This window comes from Globicephala melas, chromosome 10 (genome assembly GCF_963455315.2).
Source record: "Globicephala melas chromosome 10, mGloMel1.2, whole genome shotgun sequence".
Lineage (NCBI taxonomy): Eukaryota > Metazoa > Chordata > Mammalia > Artiodactyla > Delphinidae > Globicephala > Globicephala melas.
This window is the reverse complement of record NC_083323.1, coordinates 4,220,617-4,235,541: the sequence shown is the minus strand read 5'-3', so window position 1 is coordinate 4,235,541 and position 14,925 is coordinate 4,220,617. Positions and strand designations below refer to the sequence as shown.

General features: G+C 47.9%; 1 protein-coding gene across 1 annotated transcript; it reads left to right on the top strand.

Annotated features, from left to right (window-relative positions):
• The first annotated feature begins 161 nt into the window (after positions 1-161).
• Positions 162-10,611, top strand: RIBC2 (RIB43A domain with coiled-coils 2). Its single transcript, XM_030855385.2, has 7 exons — positions 162-275; positions 1,076-1,157; positions 3,925-4,269; positions 5,303-5,421; positions 6,721-6,948; positions 9,172-9,338; positions 10,486-10,611. Exons 1-7 carry the CDS (start codon positions 162-164, stop codon positions 10,562-10,564), a joined length of 1,134 nt encoding a protein of 377 aa, XP_030711245.1. The 3' UTR covers positions 10,565-10,611.
• The last annotated feature ends 4,314 nt before the right edge of the window (positions 10,612-14,925 follow it).

The window sequence follows — 14,925 nt, the reverse complement described above, 5'->3', positions numbered from 1 at the left end:
AAAGGCCGGACTGAGAACCTCTGGAGCAGGCTCAGATCCCACCAGCCCAATCTCCTAGGGAGCCAGGCTCGCTTGGCTTGAGCTTGTTTTATGTTTGTTGTCTTTTCTTTTAATCTCGCATGTTTTAAAAACCTCTTAGAATTTCTTGGCGATTCACAGTCATGGAGGTAGCGCAGCTCAAGGACCTGGAGGAGAACTTCGGCCTGGCCAAAAGGAGATATGAGGAGCTGCGCAGGCAGAAACGGATCTTCAATGCCAGGAACAGGATCATCGGGGTGAGACCCTCCAGCCCGGAAGGGAAAGGGGCCAGGAGGGAATGTGGAGGAGCGGCTGGGGGCGAGCGAGGCAGGCGGCGGGAAACAAGAGGTGATGAACCCTTGGAATGAAACTTTTGATCCAGGCACAGCTGCAGACGGCTCCAGGCTTTGCCGGGAAGATTTGTTCCATGTATTAACTTTGCTGAGGATGGAGGAGACCTTAACAGACCAAATAATGCTCCCTGTCCCTTGTCAGACAGGCAAATTGAGTCCTGCAGCGGGGAGAGAGCTTGCCTGGAGTTAACGGCCAAAGACTGGAACGTGATTCTCCTCTCTCTGAGCCGGATTTTCTACATTGCCAGGAATTCCCTCCAGTCCGTTCATTTGACAAATGCCAGTGGAGTTCCTATTTTGTGGCAAGCCTGAGCTGGGCCCAGGAGATGAGGAGCAAGGGAATACTTGACCTTGCAGAGTTCATAGCCCAGAGTGGAGGAGGCAGGCATTAAAATGGTCACATTATAATGCAGTGGAGTCAGTGCTGTGAAGGAGGCGAGCAAAGGCTGCCAGGGAGCACCAACTGGGGCTGGGAGAGGAAATCAGAGAGGACTCCCCAGAGGAGGTGATGCCTAAACAGTGTTCTGAGGATGAGGATCTATTGACTGAGAAGGGGAGAAGGAAGCTCTAGGGAAATTTAAGACAGGCTGAAGAACCAGCTATAAGCAAAAGCATCCGGGTATGACAAGATTTGACTTACAGTAGGATTGTTATCAACTGAATCAAATTATCTGGCTCTAATTCCCTTTGTTTTCCTTTCCCAGGGAGACACAGAAGCCTGGGATGTTCAGGTTTGTGACCAGAAGATAAAAGAAGCAACTGAGAAAGCTAGACAGGAAGCCTTTGGTGAGCATTCCCTGAATGGCCATCTAGCGGTTCAGGGCTGTGTGCCTTCCGACCCCAGTTCACATTTCCTCACATATGTAAAAACTTGCAATTTTCATGCTCTTCCTCTTTTTAAAACTTCACAATTTCTTGTGCTCAATTAGCTTAATGCACTGATGCTTCCTCACTTAAAAGAAAAGCAGCTACTGAATTCTATGTGAGCTGTAGGAAATATATTGTGAGGATAAATGTATGTTTTTCTCTGTTTTCTTAAAAAACTGGGTATGAAAAACTTTAAACACACACATTTTCTGCCAAAAAGTTCAAGACCTTCTACCGGGGACAGCTGTTTACAGTAGACAACACACACTTCTGAGCTCATACCCCGAGCTGACTCAGAACCAGATATGGTTCAAATAATAGTGTTCCGGCTCTTCGATCAAATACTCAAATAGTATTCCTTTTCCCCCATCATGTCTAGCAATTTCTTTTAAAGCACTGTAAAGATTTTTTAAATAGAAAAAAGCAGGGTACAAAATTGTATATACAGTGGGTTATCAATTAAGTTTAAATACATATATAAATATATATGTTTTAAAATACATAAAAATATGCTTAGAAAAAGACAGAAAGGAAATATACCAAAATGTCAGCAGTGGTAAAGCTGGAGTGATGGCATGATGAGTGAAATTGATTTTCTTCTTTATACTGTTTCATATTTTCTAAACCTTTTACCTTTTAAAATTCTAGCTTAAAGTAATTCAAACCTGTGATAAACCATAATGGAAAAGAATATGAAAAAGAATATATGTATGTATAACCTCTGTATATAGCAGAGGCTAACACAACATTGTAAGTCAACTATACTTCAATAAATTTTTTGTTTAAAAAAGTAATTCAAACGTACAAAAATGACGTGACAGACATATACATACCCACCACCAGACAAGATATGAACATTTTGCCAAACTGGATTTAGATATCTTAAGCATGCTTTTTGAAAATTAAATGTTATACAGACATAGCTAAAGCTCTCCCCCACCTTACCATTTTCCTCTTCTTCCCTTCTCAGAGGTGTGATCATTCCCATGCATGTTTCTGTACTTGTACTATTTAGGTATGTACATCCATGACAATGTAAAATTTGTGTGTTTTAAAATTTTACATAAATGATGTTATATTGAATGTATCCTTTTGCAACATTTAAAAAATTCAACAGTTTATTTTTGGAATTTATAGGTGATCTACATACAGAATATTCATTTTAATTGCTTTATGATATTTTGTCATATGAATTTTAACCACAATTTCTTTATTCCTCTACTGGTGACTGATTTAGATTTTTTCCAGTTTTTTAATGACTGTCCTGCATTATGTCCCAATGCTCATGTTCCTGGTGTACCTAGAAATGGAATTGATAGGTCATAGTATATGTATGTTTTCAGTTTTACAGGATGTTGGCAAATTGCTTTCCAAAGTTATAAAAGTGTACCAAGTTACATTCCCACAAGCAGTAAACGAGAAATCTTTGTTTCCCCACATCCTTACTAATACCTGCTATTATTTGCATTTGAAGTGTTTCTCCAATTCATTGGATGTTTCCCATCTTGTAAGGTTGATGATCTTTTCACAAGTTTATTGATCATTCAGGTTTCTTTATATTGATTTGCCTTTTCCTCTCCTTGGCCCCCTTTTTGGTTAGGCTGTTTATTGTTTTTTTTTTTAAGTTGATTTGTAGGTGCTTTTTAAATATTCAGAATACTAATCCTTTAATGGTTGTGTTAAGTTTTTGGAAGGTTGGATTACTTTTAGAATCACTAAAAATCATTTTTTAAGTGGATTTGATCTTGGAGAGGCAGCAGTGAGTGGTGGCGTGAAGCAAGATCTTAATTCCCTGCCCTGGAATTGAACCTGGGGAGCTTGGATGAAAAGCAGGAATCCTAGTCACCACACCCCCTAGCTCTTGCCCCCAGTGAAAAATGCATTTCTCACGGAGGCAAAAACTGTAAAAACAGTTACAAAGTTTATTATTAGAGACACAGCACAACAAGTGGGAGAGCATACAGAGAAACAGTTTGCTTAGTTAAGACAGAAGCAGGGCAGAGATGCACACGGGGAGAGAAAGGGTGTGGGTGTCCCCCCTAATGAGGAGGGGCCCAGTAAAGAGGTGGTGACGTCATTCATATAGGGCAGTTCTTCCGGGTCTGTTTACCTTTGGCCAATCATCTGGCTTCTTTTTCCACACGTGACCTGCCCTAGGACCCTCCCCAACATGCGTGCGCAAATTTTTTTGCAAGATGGTATTTCAGCCCAGAGGCCTATGGGACGGCCTTAGCATCACCTGTTATGGAGTGGTGCCCCCTCCTTTTTTGACCCCCAAGGAGCCTTTCTGCGCATGTGCAATGTCTCCCTTGCCCCAAGGATGGGAAATATGTGACCTTTTGATCCTTTACCCAAACAAGGGTTAGCCCCTCTCTGCTCCTGCCACGACTGTTATCTTCGGGCGTCCTCAGGAGACAAAGCCTGGCTATTTACCTCGTTTCTGTTGTTACTTCCATTTCGGAGAGCAAACAGGAGGCTGATTTTAAATGTCTAACCTGGAGCCCATCTATGTCCTAATGCAAACAGGAGACTAGTTGTTAGTGTCTGGCCCAAAGCCCACTTTTTCCTGCTCCATGAAATGTACACGGGAGGCCAGCTGTAAAGGCCTAGCTTGGGACCCATCTATCTCCTGCCTCAGATTCAAATTTATGTCTTTCCTCTGAATCGTAAGCTGTATCTCTTCTAGCTGCTGAAATGAGGCAAAATGACAAGATCGCATGCATATCAGAAGACCGGGAAAGGAGAGATAGGAAAAATCTCTGTAAAGCTATCAATGATTTCCAACAGAGCTTTCAGAAGCCAGAAACTCGCCGTGAATTTGACCTCTCCGACCCCCTAGCCCTTAAGAAAGATCTTCCAGCCCGGCAGTCAGATAATGATGCTCGGAATACAGTATCAGGAATGCAGAAATTCATGGGAGAGGATTTAAACTTCTATCAGAGGAAGAAATTCCAAGAGGAACAAAACAGGGAATGGTCCTTGCAACAGCAAAGGGAATGGAAGATGGCCCGCGCCAACCAAAAATGCGCAGGTAATGGAACAAAAAAGACAAATGGGTCTCAATACTTCCTTCAACAAAACAATCCCCCCCCCTTTTTTTTTTCTTGTTTCATTTTGTCTTTTAAGTCTCACTAATATGTTACTTTGGCCACGTGGCCAAAGAAAGAAACATGAGAACCCGGGTTCCAGGATTTAAGCATCTTCAGCCACGTGCTCATCACGCAGGAAACACCTTCTGAGCTTGTGCTCTGTCCGGGCCCCAGTGGGATGCTGGAGTTCAGGGTAACTCAGCATCGCTCCCGGCCCTCAGTGTGTGGGCAAGACATAGGTCCAGCCTATATCAGTTCGTGTCCAGTAAGAAACTCTGATCATCCCCTGAACCTGACCGTCCACCTCCATCAATGGGAGCTCTGTTCCTCTAGTTGCCCAGGCCCAAACCCAAGTCATCTTGACTCCTTCCTTTCCCTCAAATGCCACACGCAGTCCAGCAGCAAGTCATCCCAAATTCCAACCACCTTCACCATGTCCTCCACTACCACTCTGGACTAAGCAGTCAGCATCTCCCAACTGGATCACTGCAGTAACCTCTAACTGGTCTCCCTGCTTCTGCCCTAGTCTCTCTATAGTCTTTTCTCAACCCAGCAGCCAGAATGATCCCATTAAAAGTTAAGCTGGATCCTTTGCTCAAAACCAATACCTTCTCATTTTACTCAATAAAAACCAAATTTATTTCAAGGACCAACAAGTCTGACCTTACCTCCTGCGATGCTGCCCTCTAAACCCCTCTCCCCGGGTTCCACGGCAGACATTACCAATCCACAGCAGACATTACCAATCCACAGCAGACATTACCAGGCCACAGTGGTGATTGCTAAGACTGCCAGGCACCCATCTAAGAGCTTTACTTGAATTGACTCATGTCAATCTCCCACAGACTTCCGATACACCCCCTTTCTTTGGATGGGGCCGTGATGAGAAACAGTTACTCCGCAGGGTGCTCTGCACATCTCGGAAGGATCTCCGGGCAGGCACGCAAGGTTTGATTGCGTTTTGCTTCCTTCCAGAGGATCTCTACCTGAAGACAAGGTTGCAGTTTGACGAAACAGCCAAGCATTTACAGAATCTGGAAAGCACCACCAGAAGGGCGGTTTGTACAGCTGTGAAAGAATTCAACAAGAACCAGGTGTATACCCCAGGCTCTGTCTGGAGGGGAAGACAAACACACAGCCACCTCCCCGGCGTGCCCCAGCCTCCTTGACTCATCAATGATAGCAATTCTTTTTTTTTTTTTGTGGTACGCGGGCCTCCCACTGTTGTGGCCTCTCCCGTTGCGGAGCACAGGCTCCGGACGCGCAGGCTCAGCGGCCACGGCTCACGGGCCCAGCCGCTCCGCGGCATGTGGGATCTTCCCGGACTGGGGCACGAACCCGTGTCCCCTGCATCGGCAGGCGGACTCTCAACCACTGCGCCACCAGGGAAGCCCGGCAATTCTTTTTAATCCCTGCAACAATCGGCTGCTCTTATTTTTTTTTTTTTTTTTTTCGGCTGCTCTTATTAGTCACTGTGTTCAACAACCCTTTCAGAGGGGCGTGATTAACCCAATTTAACCGATAAAGAAACGGGCTCAGAGTGGGGAACTGACTTTCTTTGGGATGCCCAAGTACTAATCTGAGCTGCTTTGGCAGATTCAAATACTGGACTTCCAAATACCGCAAGTCCAGTATTCAAATCCCAGCCTGTCCAGCTGCAAGGCGTGGGCTTATGTAACGTAGTTCAGCTGGCCTCCTTGTGAGCACCTGCTGTGTGTGGGCACCTCAAAAAGTGCCCTGTCCATTCATTACTAAAGAGAACTGGTAACACTGACAAATGTCTCTCAATCCGTCTCTTGACTTTACGGAGAAATAACTGCAGCCCAGAGAGGGGAGGTGACTTGCTCCAGGTCACACAGCCAGGGCCCGTTCCCTCCACCCATCATCCTCATGTGAATAGGGATTTGGCCAGGAATTTATTTGTCCCTGGGGCTGAGGTTGCGGGCAGTGGGAGCACCTTTTAGAAATCACCACTGCTGTGAATCACTTGGTTGGCTGTTCTTTGTGGCCTGCCGCCGTCCAAGGGTGACCAGGACCACACGGAGGGGTACACAGCCCTGTCCTGGGGTGGGTGAGGCCAAGCCCAGGGGAGATGGCAGCCTAACAGGGGGAGGCAGCTCCCTGCTTTGGCAAATCACTGCAGACAAAGACGTGCAGCAGTTATGCACACGACCAACAGGTAGTGGTCCCCTGAGCCCAGTCCACTCACCCAGCATCTCCCAGGCAGCTGGGGGTCTGAGGGCCTCCCCACATCCATGCCTGACAAGCGCCCCCATCCCCGGTGCCCTTGAGCACATTCTTCCTTCAAGGGCCCCAAGTGAGACTTGTCAGCCCGTGCCTCAGTCCCACCGGGGTCGCTCAGAGCATCTCCCTTAATATCTTGCCCTGAGCAGGCCTTGGAGTCAGCGGAAAAGAAAATCCAACAGAAAAAACAGGACCAAGAGGACAACCTGGCCGAGATCTCCAACCTGCTGCGTGGGGACCTGCTCTCGGAGAACCCCCAGCAGGCAGCCAGCTCCTTCGGGCCCCATCGCGTGGTCCACAACCGCTGGAAGGGCATGAGCCGGGAGCAGCTGGAGCACATCCGCCTGGTTCAGAAACAGCAAGTCCAGGAGAAGCTGGTGCCTGTCCCCCGCAAGCCCTCAGATGGGGCCCTGTGCTCCCTGCCACCTTCCTCAAGCATCTAGTTATAGCTACTGTCTCGCTCGGCCCTAGAAGCTGCCCTCAAGGAGTCTGTGTTCTAGTGAGAGGAGGACAAGTGCTAGGGAGGGCAGGAGGCTGGGGAAGGGGCTGAGATTGCTGGGCATGAGGAGGGTCATCAGGGGACCAATGGCTCTGGAACAAAGGGCTGAAGGTGCAGAGGGAGCCTTGCACGTGTCTGCGGAAAGGACGATCAGGCGGGGTGAAGAGCAAGGGCAAAGGCCTTGAGGAAGGGCCGTCTTGACGTGTTCAGAGAAGGAGGCATCTGGTGGCTGGAGTGGAGGGAGGGGAGAGGGTGGGATGAGGTCCAAGAGGCGGAGGGTTGAGGGCCTGGCAGGCCACTGGGGAAGACTTTGCCTTTTTTGTGACCGAAATGGGGAGCTCTGGCGGGTTCTGAGCAGAGGAGAGACAGGATCTCACAGTTGATCCCTCCCGCCGCTGTGTTGAAGGTGGACTTAGGGGGATAAGGCAGGAAGGAGAGAGATCACTGGGGAGGCTGATGGTCGAGGTCAGAGATGGTGCTGTCTGAGGCCAGGGCGCTGGCAGCAGTGGTGCTGAGAAGTGGTCGGATTCTGGATGTATTTGGAAGTTAGAGCCAACAGAATTGGCTGAAGGGTTTGGCATGGCATATGAGAGACAGAGGAGTTAAGGATTACTCCAGGCATCCTGGCCTGAGCAACGAGAAGGAAGGAGTTGGCACTTACAGAGATGGGAAGATGGTGGTAGGAACAAGTCCAGGAGGGAAGTTCATGGGAGAATGGAAATCACAAGCACAATTTTGGATATGTTGTGTGCAATGTTCTTTAGATATCTATGTCTGCTAGGATTCAGCTGAAAATCCCAAATAACACCATCTTAAAGAAAATAGAACTTTATCTCTTGCATGTAGACTAAATCCTTAAGAAAACAGCCCAGGGCTGGTATGGCAGCTCCACGACCATTGACTAAAGTTCTGCCATCCTCATCACCTGGTTCCCACCTCTTAGTGCAAGATGGCTGCTTGAGCTCCAGTCATCATATGCATATTCCAGCTGGCAGGAAGAAGGAAGGGGTAAGAACGCTAAGGACACTTCCTAGAAGTTTCACAAGACATTTCCACTTATATTTCGTCGGACAACTCAGTCACTAGGTTGCCCCAAACTATAAAGAAGAAATGTAGTATTTATTCCAGGCAGTGAAGTGCTGGTGATTCTTTTATTAAGAAAGAAGGAAAAATGGCTACTGGTGGACAAGTTATATTTTCTGACACAACTTCCAAGTAAAGTCCAGCAGGCAGCTGGATGTAGAGTCTGGGGCTCAGAATGAGATCTGGGCTGGAGACATAAACAGGAAGTCATCACTGCACTGAGTGTATTTAAAGCAGCGAACCTGGAGATCACAAAGGGAGTGAGCGTAGACAGAGGGACCCTCCCCTCCCACCCCCATCATTTATAAAGAGCAAAGCGGCCTGAAAGGGAGCAGCCAGAGAGGTAGGAGGGATACAAGCAGTGGTGAATTCAGAGGGAGCGTGGGAACCCCTGGGTCAAACGCCACTGCCGGGCTGCCGACTGGATGCCGGACCCAGCACTGGGCAGTCACCTCTTTGGTGGAGGGGTGGCAGCCTGTCTAATGGGCTGGAGAGAGAACAGGCAGGAGGGCCAGGAGACAGCAAGTGCAGACGATACTTTCAAGGCACTCTGCTGTAAAGAGCACAGAGAAATTCACCCCCAAGATCCTGAGCCATTGTCCTGGGGTGGGGCTGTGGCATCAGCACATTCTAGAAGTGACCAGAGGACCCCAGTGACCAGCCAGGTGGTGCCACTGCCCACTGGTAGCATCCCAGATGCAGAGGACCTGACACCCATGGGCCCTGCTTATGGAGCCCTGGGCTGGGAACCACTGTTGGAACTGAGACTCTGCTGTCCCTTCAGGCTCAGAGGACCAGCCAAGGCCTCCCAAGAGGGGGAATCACCTGGGCCACCAGCATGATGACAGGTGGGGGGGGGGGTCTCCTCTGATTTCCGGCATGACGTTGCTCACCTACCTGCCCCCTTCTGGGCCTCAGTTTCTCCATCTGTAAAATGAAAGGCCGGCTCCTCGAGACAATCCCCTTGGGGCTCTTGTGCTGGGGACAGGCGGTGGCGAGTCACCTCTCCTCTCTCCAGAGGCTCCAGGAAGAAGAGCGCCAGCGAGACATGGATTGGGACCGGCAGAGGGTCCAGCGGGCTCGCGCCGCCTTGCTGCTTGAGCGACAGCAGCAGTGCCAACGGCGTGACCTGCGCAGAGCCCTGGACTGCAACAACCTCAGCCTGGCCAAGGAGCAGCTTTCGCAGTCAGTGCCAGGCGGGGGCCTGGGCGGGAGCGGGGAGATGGGGGTACGGGTGGGGAGGGCAGGCAGAGGGGGCTGGGATCAGGTTAGGGTCAAGGGGGGCAGGTGGGAATTGGGGGCATCATCGAGGGAATCAGGCTCGGGGAAGGCGGGGGTAGGCGCTGGCCGTGCAGGGCCCATAGAGTAGGCACCGTCCTTTCCTGGACCCCTGGCTCACCCTCCTTGAATCCTTCCCACCCAAGGGCTCAGGACCCTTGGGGTGTATTTCACCAGAGGCCCTGTAGCAGCAGTGGTTGGGGCTATAGCATAGCCTCCTGGTAAAGAGAAGGGGAAGAAGGACTCAGAGCTAAGAAGCCAGAAATTAAGTGCGAGGAAACCATTGGTCCCCGCGCAGACCAGGGATTGAGATTCCTTTGTGCCCTCAACCTGTAAACACCCCTCCTTGGACGGTCCTCACCTGGGCACTGGCGGACCCCAGCAGGCTCGGACACGGGTGCTGGTGATGGAGTACACGGAGGCCACCAGGAGTCCCAGGGGAGGGCACCGGGTGGGCTTCCGGGAGGAGGCTGCTTGGCTCAGACGTGGGGGAGGACAGTGCCAGCTGCCCACTGCAGGGAGGGCTCTCCGGGGAGAGGAAGGGGCTCCTGGGCACAAGTCTGGAGCCTCTTCTTCATTTCAGAAAGGCCCCAGGAGTAGTTCAGAGTTCCAGCTACAGAAGATGTCAAATGCAGATCAGTAGGTGAATTTGTCACTAAAAAAACCCCAACCCATTATTTATTTACTTATTTATCTATCTATTCATCAAGCTCTGGCTTGAACTCGGAGGGGATCCACCAGTATTTTTTCCAATGTCTGTTTATCGGTGGGTCCATCATTGGGGGCCTAAATAAGGAGAATTAAGAGAGAATCTCACAGAAATCAAATGGGATGAGCAAATGTCTTAACAATCATGGAATTCTAAGATATCCCCACATTTCACGTGCGCAGGTCGCTAAACTAATCAGCAGTGATGCAATGCCCCCTTCCTCCCCCTTTAGCTCGTAGGGCTGGAATGCACTCTGTATCCTGGGGTTAACACACCAGTTAAACAGTAGAATGTTTAGGAAGTCAGGCATTTGCTGATTTCTTTTTCTCCTTGTTTTATTATCAGGAAAAAATATATGAAGGAAATCTGTACAAATCATCTCACAGAAGATTATTTCGCACAATTCAATACAAGAAGTCGATAATGAAAAAGGCACCTTCTTTCCCTCTGAATCGTTTACCTATAAAGGGCAGTAACCTTGAAGAGTCCCATGTGTTAAAAAAAAAAAAAAAAAAGGCGCTCTTTGGTCCATAAGTACTGTTGAACTTAATTTTTCCACCGTACACAAAACTTGATTAAACCCCTTCCTGTATTTCTATGAGGAGCATTAGTGTCCGTTCAACTCAGCTCAGACTATTTCTAGAGCAGCTCTGGTGCTGTAGATACAGGGAAGAAAGCCTGCGTATTAGACGCTAGGTTCACCTGGTGCAATCGCCAATACTCAGGGGCATCATTTTAACCGCTTCACGTGGAATTAACAAATTTGGTTCTCACAGCAGCCCGGGGTGGGTATTTTTATTACTCGCATTCTCCAGGTGAAGAGCCTGAGCTATAGACACGTTAAGTGACTTGCCCAAGGTCACGCTGACGGGACGTGGTGGACCTGGTGTCTGGCTCTCAACCACTTCTCTCTCCTGGCTCCCAGTAACATGACCCAAAACACGAGTGGCCAAAAAGGCACAAGTTTATTTCCTCCTCTCGTCAGAGCCCCAGCTGAGCAGTGCTCCCTCATTGCTCTGCCATCTAGCATCCTGCGGTCCCGGAACGCTGTTCCAGCTCCCACCAACCTATCACATTCAGGCCAGCAGGCAGGAGAAAACGGGAAGAAAAGGGGTCGGTGAACGCAGCACAGCAGCAAGGCCGTGGATCCGGAAGTGTACATTTCACCTCTGCTCACACCCTATTGGCCAGAATTTAGTCATGTGACCATGCCTCGCTGCGGTGGAGGCTGGGGAGCCTTGCTGGCTAACCACGTGACAGGCAATAATTCCGCAATGGTATAAAAGATGGAAGAGCACAGAGTTGGGGACGACTAGCAGTCTGCAGAGTCTTGAACCGTGCTTTGGAATTTGCCAGTAGGGAGGTGAAGGGAGGCAACTTACACGGGGGGAGGGGGAGAGTCTGTCCAGCAGTAACGGGGTCACTAGCTCCCAGGCCCAGATGACTGGGTCCCGACCAGTTACCTCTACCTTCATCCGTGTAGGCTTCTTGCAGGACCATATGCGTCTGGCCAGTGACAAGTGGCAGCTCTCGGTGGCACTTCATCATTAGCCAAGGTGGAGCTGGATACGCCAGTGCTAGCTGCTTAGCCCACATCCCTCTTCTAAACACAGTGCCTCTTTCTCCCCAGCTGGAAACCCTTCACTGAGCCTGAGCATTGGCAGGGTGTTCCCAGGTGGATCAGCTGGAGCTGAACATCCTTTAGAGAAGCATGTTGAGGGTGTATAGTTTCCTGGAAACTATCACAACAAAGTACCACACGTTGGGGAGCTTAAACAAAAAATGTACAGTTCCTCCCAGCTCTGGAGGCCAGAATCCGAGACCAAGGTGTCGACAGGGCTGGTTCCTTCTGAGGGCCTTGCAGGAGAACCTGTTCTGGGCCTGTCTCCCGGCTTCTGGAGGTTTGCTGATGACCTTTGGTGTTCCATCACCCACATCTATGCCTTCACCTTCACATGGCATTCTCATCCCCTGTGTGTCTGCGTCCCAATTTTCCCTGTTCATAAGGACACTAGCCATATTTGATTAGGGTTCAGCTTAATGACTTTACCTAAACTATATCTACAATGACCTTATTTATAAGATCACATTCTGAGGTACGGGAAGTTAGGAATCCAATATACCTTCTGGGGGGGTGGAAGGGCACAATTCAACCCTTGATGGGGGAAATGCAGAGGGGCACCTGCCCGCTTGCTTCCCAGGATAATCCCACTGAGAATGTTGTTGCCCAGGCTGAACAAGCCACGCTTCGGGGAGGGCCCTGGATGAGCGACACCCTGTGCAGATTGTTAATCCTCCTGCAGTTGGGCAGGGAGATAAAGTGAGTGATGGGAGGTGATGTCAGTTCATTCAGTGCACATCGAGTGCTCTTCAAATCCTGGACGCTGTGCCAGGCCCTGGGCTAGGATCTCTCACCGTCTAGTGGGAGACCCATTTATGGAAGTAGGTCCTTGCACAGGAGTGGGAGGTGGAATCATACACCAGGCTGCTGGGCACAGGCTAGGAGGGCGATGGCGCTAGAAGGACCCTGCAGTCGTCAGTAATACCAGTTATATGCCTGGAATCACAGGCCCAAAGTGGGGAGGCTTGCTTTGACTCTGAATTTCGCATCTTTTTTTTAAAATTAATTTTTATTGGAGTATAGTTGCTTCACAATGTTGTGCTTCTGCTGCACAGCAAAGTGAATCAGCTACATATACATATATACCCTCTTCTTTGGATTTCCTTCCCATTTAGGTCACCACAGAGCATTGAGTAGAGTTGAATTTCGCATCATTATAAAAAATATTCCGAAAGGAAGGCGAGGCGCGAAACCCGGACATTTGCTTGCTTTAAGTGCGCCCTCTGCTGGTGACCAGCAGCACAACACATTCCCCGTGGTTCTCAGGCAGGAAAATGAATGAACCCCAGGGATTAATTCAACTACCGCATCCCAGGCCCAGTGTTGGGTAGGTTGTTGCAACACCCGTGCACCCCTGGATGTTGTGATTGCCGTCCTGCCGAGAGAAGACAAAAGAAGGGAGGTTGAGTAACTTGCCTCCACCTGGAAGGCAGAGCCAGGTTCCCGGTGTGGGACCCTCTCCGTGGCTCCTCTGAATGGCCCCATTACGATTTTACAGACACACACACTCCAGAGGGTTTTGTTTTGTTTCTTGGTTTTTCACTTTTTCCCCGAACATTTATTATGAAAAATGTCACACATACAGAAAAATTGAAATCATTATACGATACACTCACACACCTACTACCTAGATTCTACAATTAATATTTTGCCAATATTTGCTTCATTGTCTATCTCTCCACAAACTGGCTTTTAAAAATTCCAGTTATCAGGGAGGGGGAAGGGCAAACTGAGACGAAGTGAGAGAGTGGCATGGACATATATACACTATAAATAAAATAGATAGCTAGTGGGAAGCAGCTGCATAGCACAGGGAGATCACCTCAGTGCTTTGTAACCACCTAGAGGGGTGGGATAGGGAGGGTGGGAGGGAGACACAAGAGGGAGGGGACATGGGGATATATGTATACATATAGCTGATTCACTTTGTTATAAAAAAGAAGCTAACACACCATTGTAAAGCAATTATACTCCAATAAAGATGTTTAAAAAAAAGAATATTTGATCTAATAAAATCACTCTGAACTTAAAATATCTATTAAAAAATTAAAAATATTAAAATTCCCGTTATATGATGCTTACAAAAGACACATCTAAAACAAAACAGCACAGAAAAGTTAAAATAAGAGGATTCAAAAGTCATTTGACTTTATCCAAATAAGTTGAAAACCTATGTCCACACAAAACCCTGCACATGAATATTTACAGCGGCTTTATTCATACTTGCCAAAACTTGGAAACAGCCAAGATGTCCTTCAGCAGAGGAATGGATAAACAAACAGCAGTCCAGCCATACAGTGGAATATTATTCTTTGCTCAAAAGAAGTGAACTATCAAGCCATGAAAAGACACGGAGGAACCGTAAATGCATATCACTGAGTGATAGAAGCCAATCTGAGAAGGCTGCAGACTGTACGATTCCAACTTTATGACGTTCTGGAAAAGGCTAAGCTGTGAAGACAGTAAAAAGATCAATGTATGCCAGGGATTTGGGGTGGGGGGTGGGGTGGGGTGTGGGTGGTAAATAAAGGGAGCACAGAGGATTTTTAGGGCAGCAAAACTATTCTGTATGATGCTACGATGGTGGATACAGGTCATTATACATTTGTCTAAACCCATAGAACGTACGACACAAAACGCAAACCCTAACTATGGACTTGAGTTGATAATGATGTATCACTATTGACTCATTAATTTACACAAATGTGCTACACTAAAGCTAGGTGTTAGTAACATGGGAAACTGGGGAGGGGGGAAGTAGGTATATGGGAAGTCTCTGAACTTTCCACTCAATTTTTCTGTAAACCTAAAAAATAAAGTCTCATTTATAAGAAATTAGACTCTAAAAACTAAAGTCTAATTTATAAAAAAAGAAGAAGCTATGGAATACAGAAATGCTGTCACGGAGGTGCTGACACAGAGGGGGAAGGTCTAGTACATGTTGGGAATTAGGAGCAAAAGAAATATTAAACTAAATGCACGAAATATACAGTGCAGCCTTGTCTAGACACCGTGTTGTATCTGGTAATTTTTGTGCCAATAAACGACATCAGAATTAAAAAAAAAATAGAAGACGACATAAAATAGCTAGGAAGGGGAAAAAAGTCACTTGCACATTGTTCTTTATCTTCATTCTGAGTTCAAGTTCTAGTGTTCAGAGTGAT

Coding starts and splice junctions, on each gene's coding strand:
- RIBC2 (XM_030855385.2), top strand. CDS start 162: ATGGAGGTAGCGCAGCTCAAGGACCTGGAGGAGAACTTCGGCCTGGCC. Junction 5,422..6,720: donor AAGAATTCAACAAGAACCAG/GTGTATACCCCA, acceptor TGCCCTGAGCAG/GCCTTGGAGTCAGCGGAAAA. Junction 9,339..10,485: donor GCCAAGGAGCAGCTTTCGCA/GTCAGTGCCAGG, acceptor TTTTATTATCAG/GAAAAAATATATGAAGGAAA.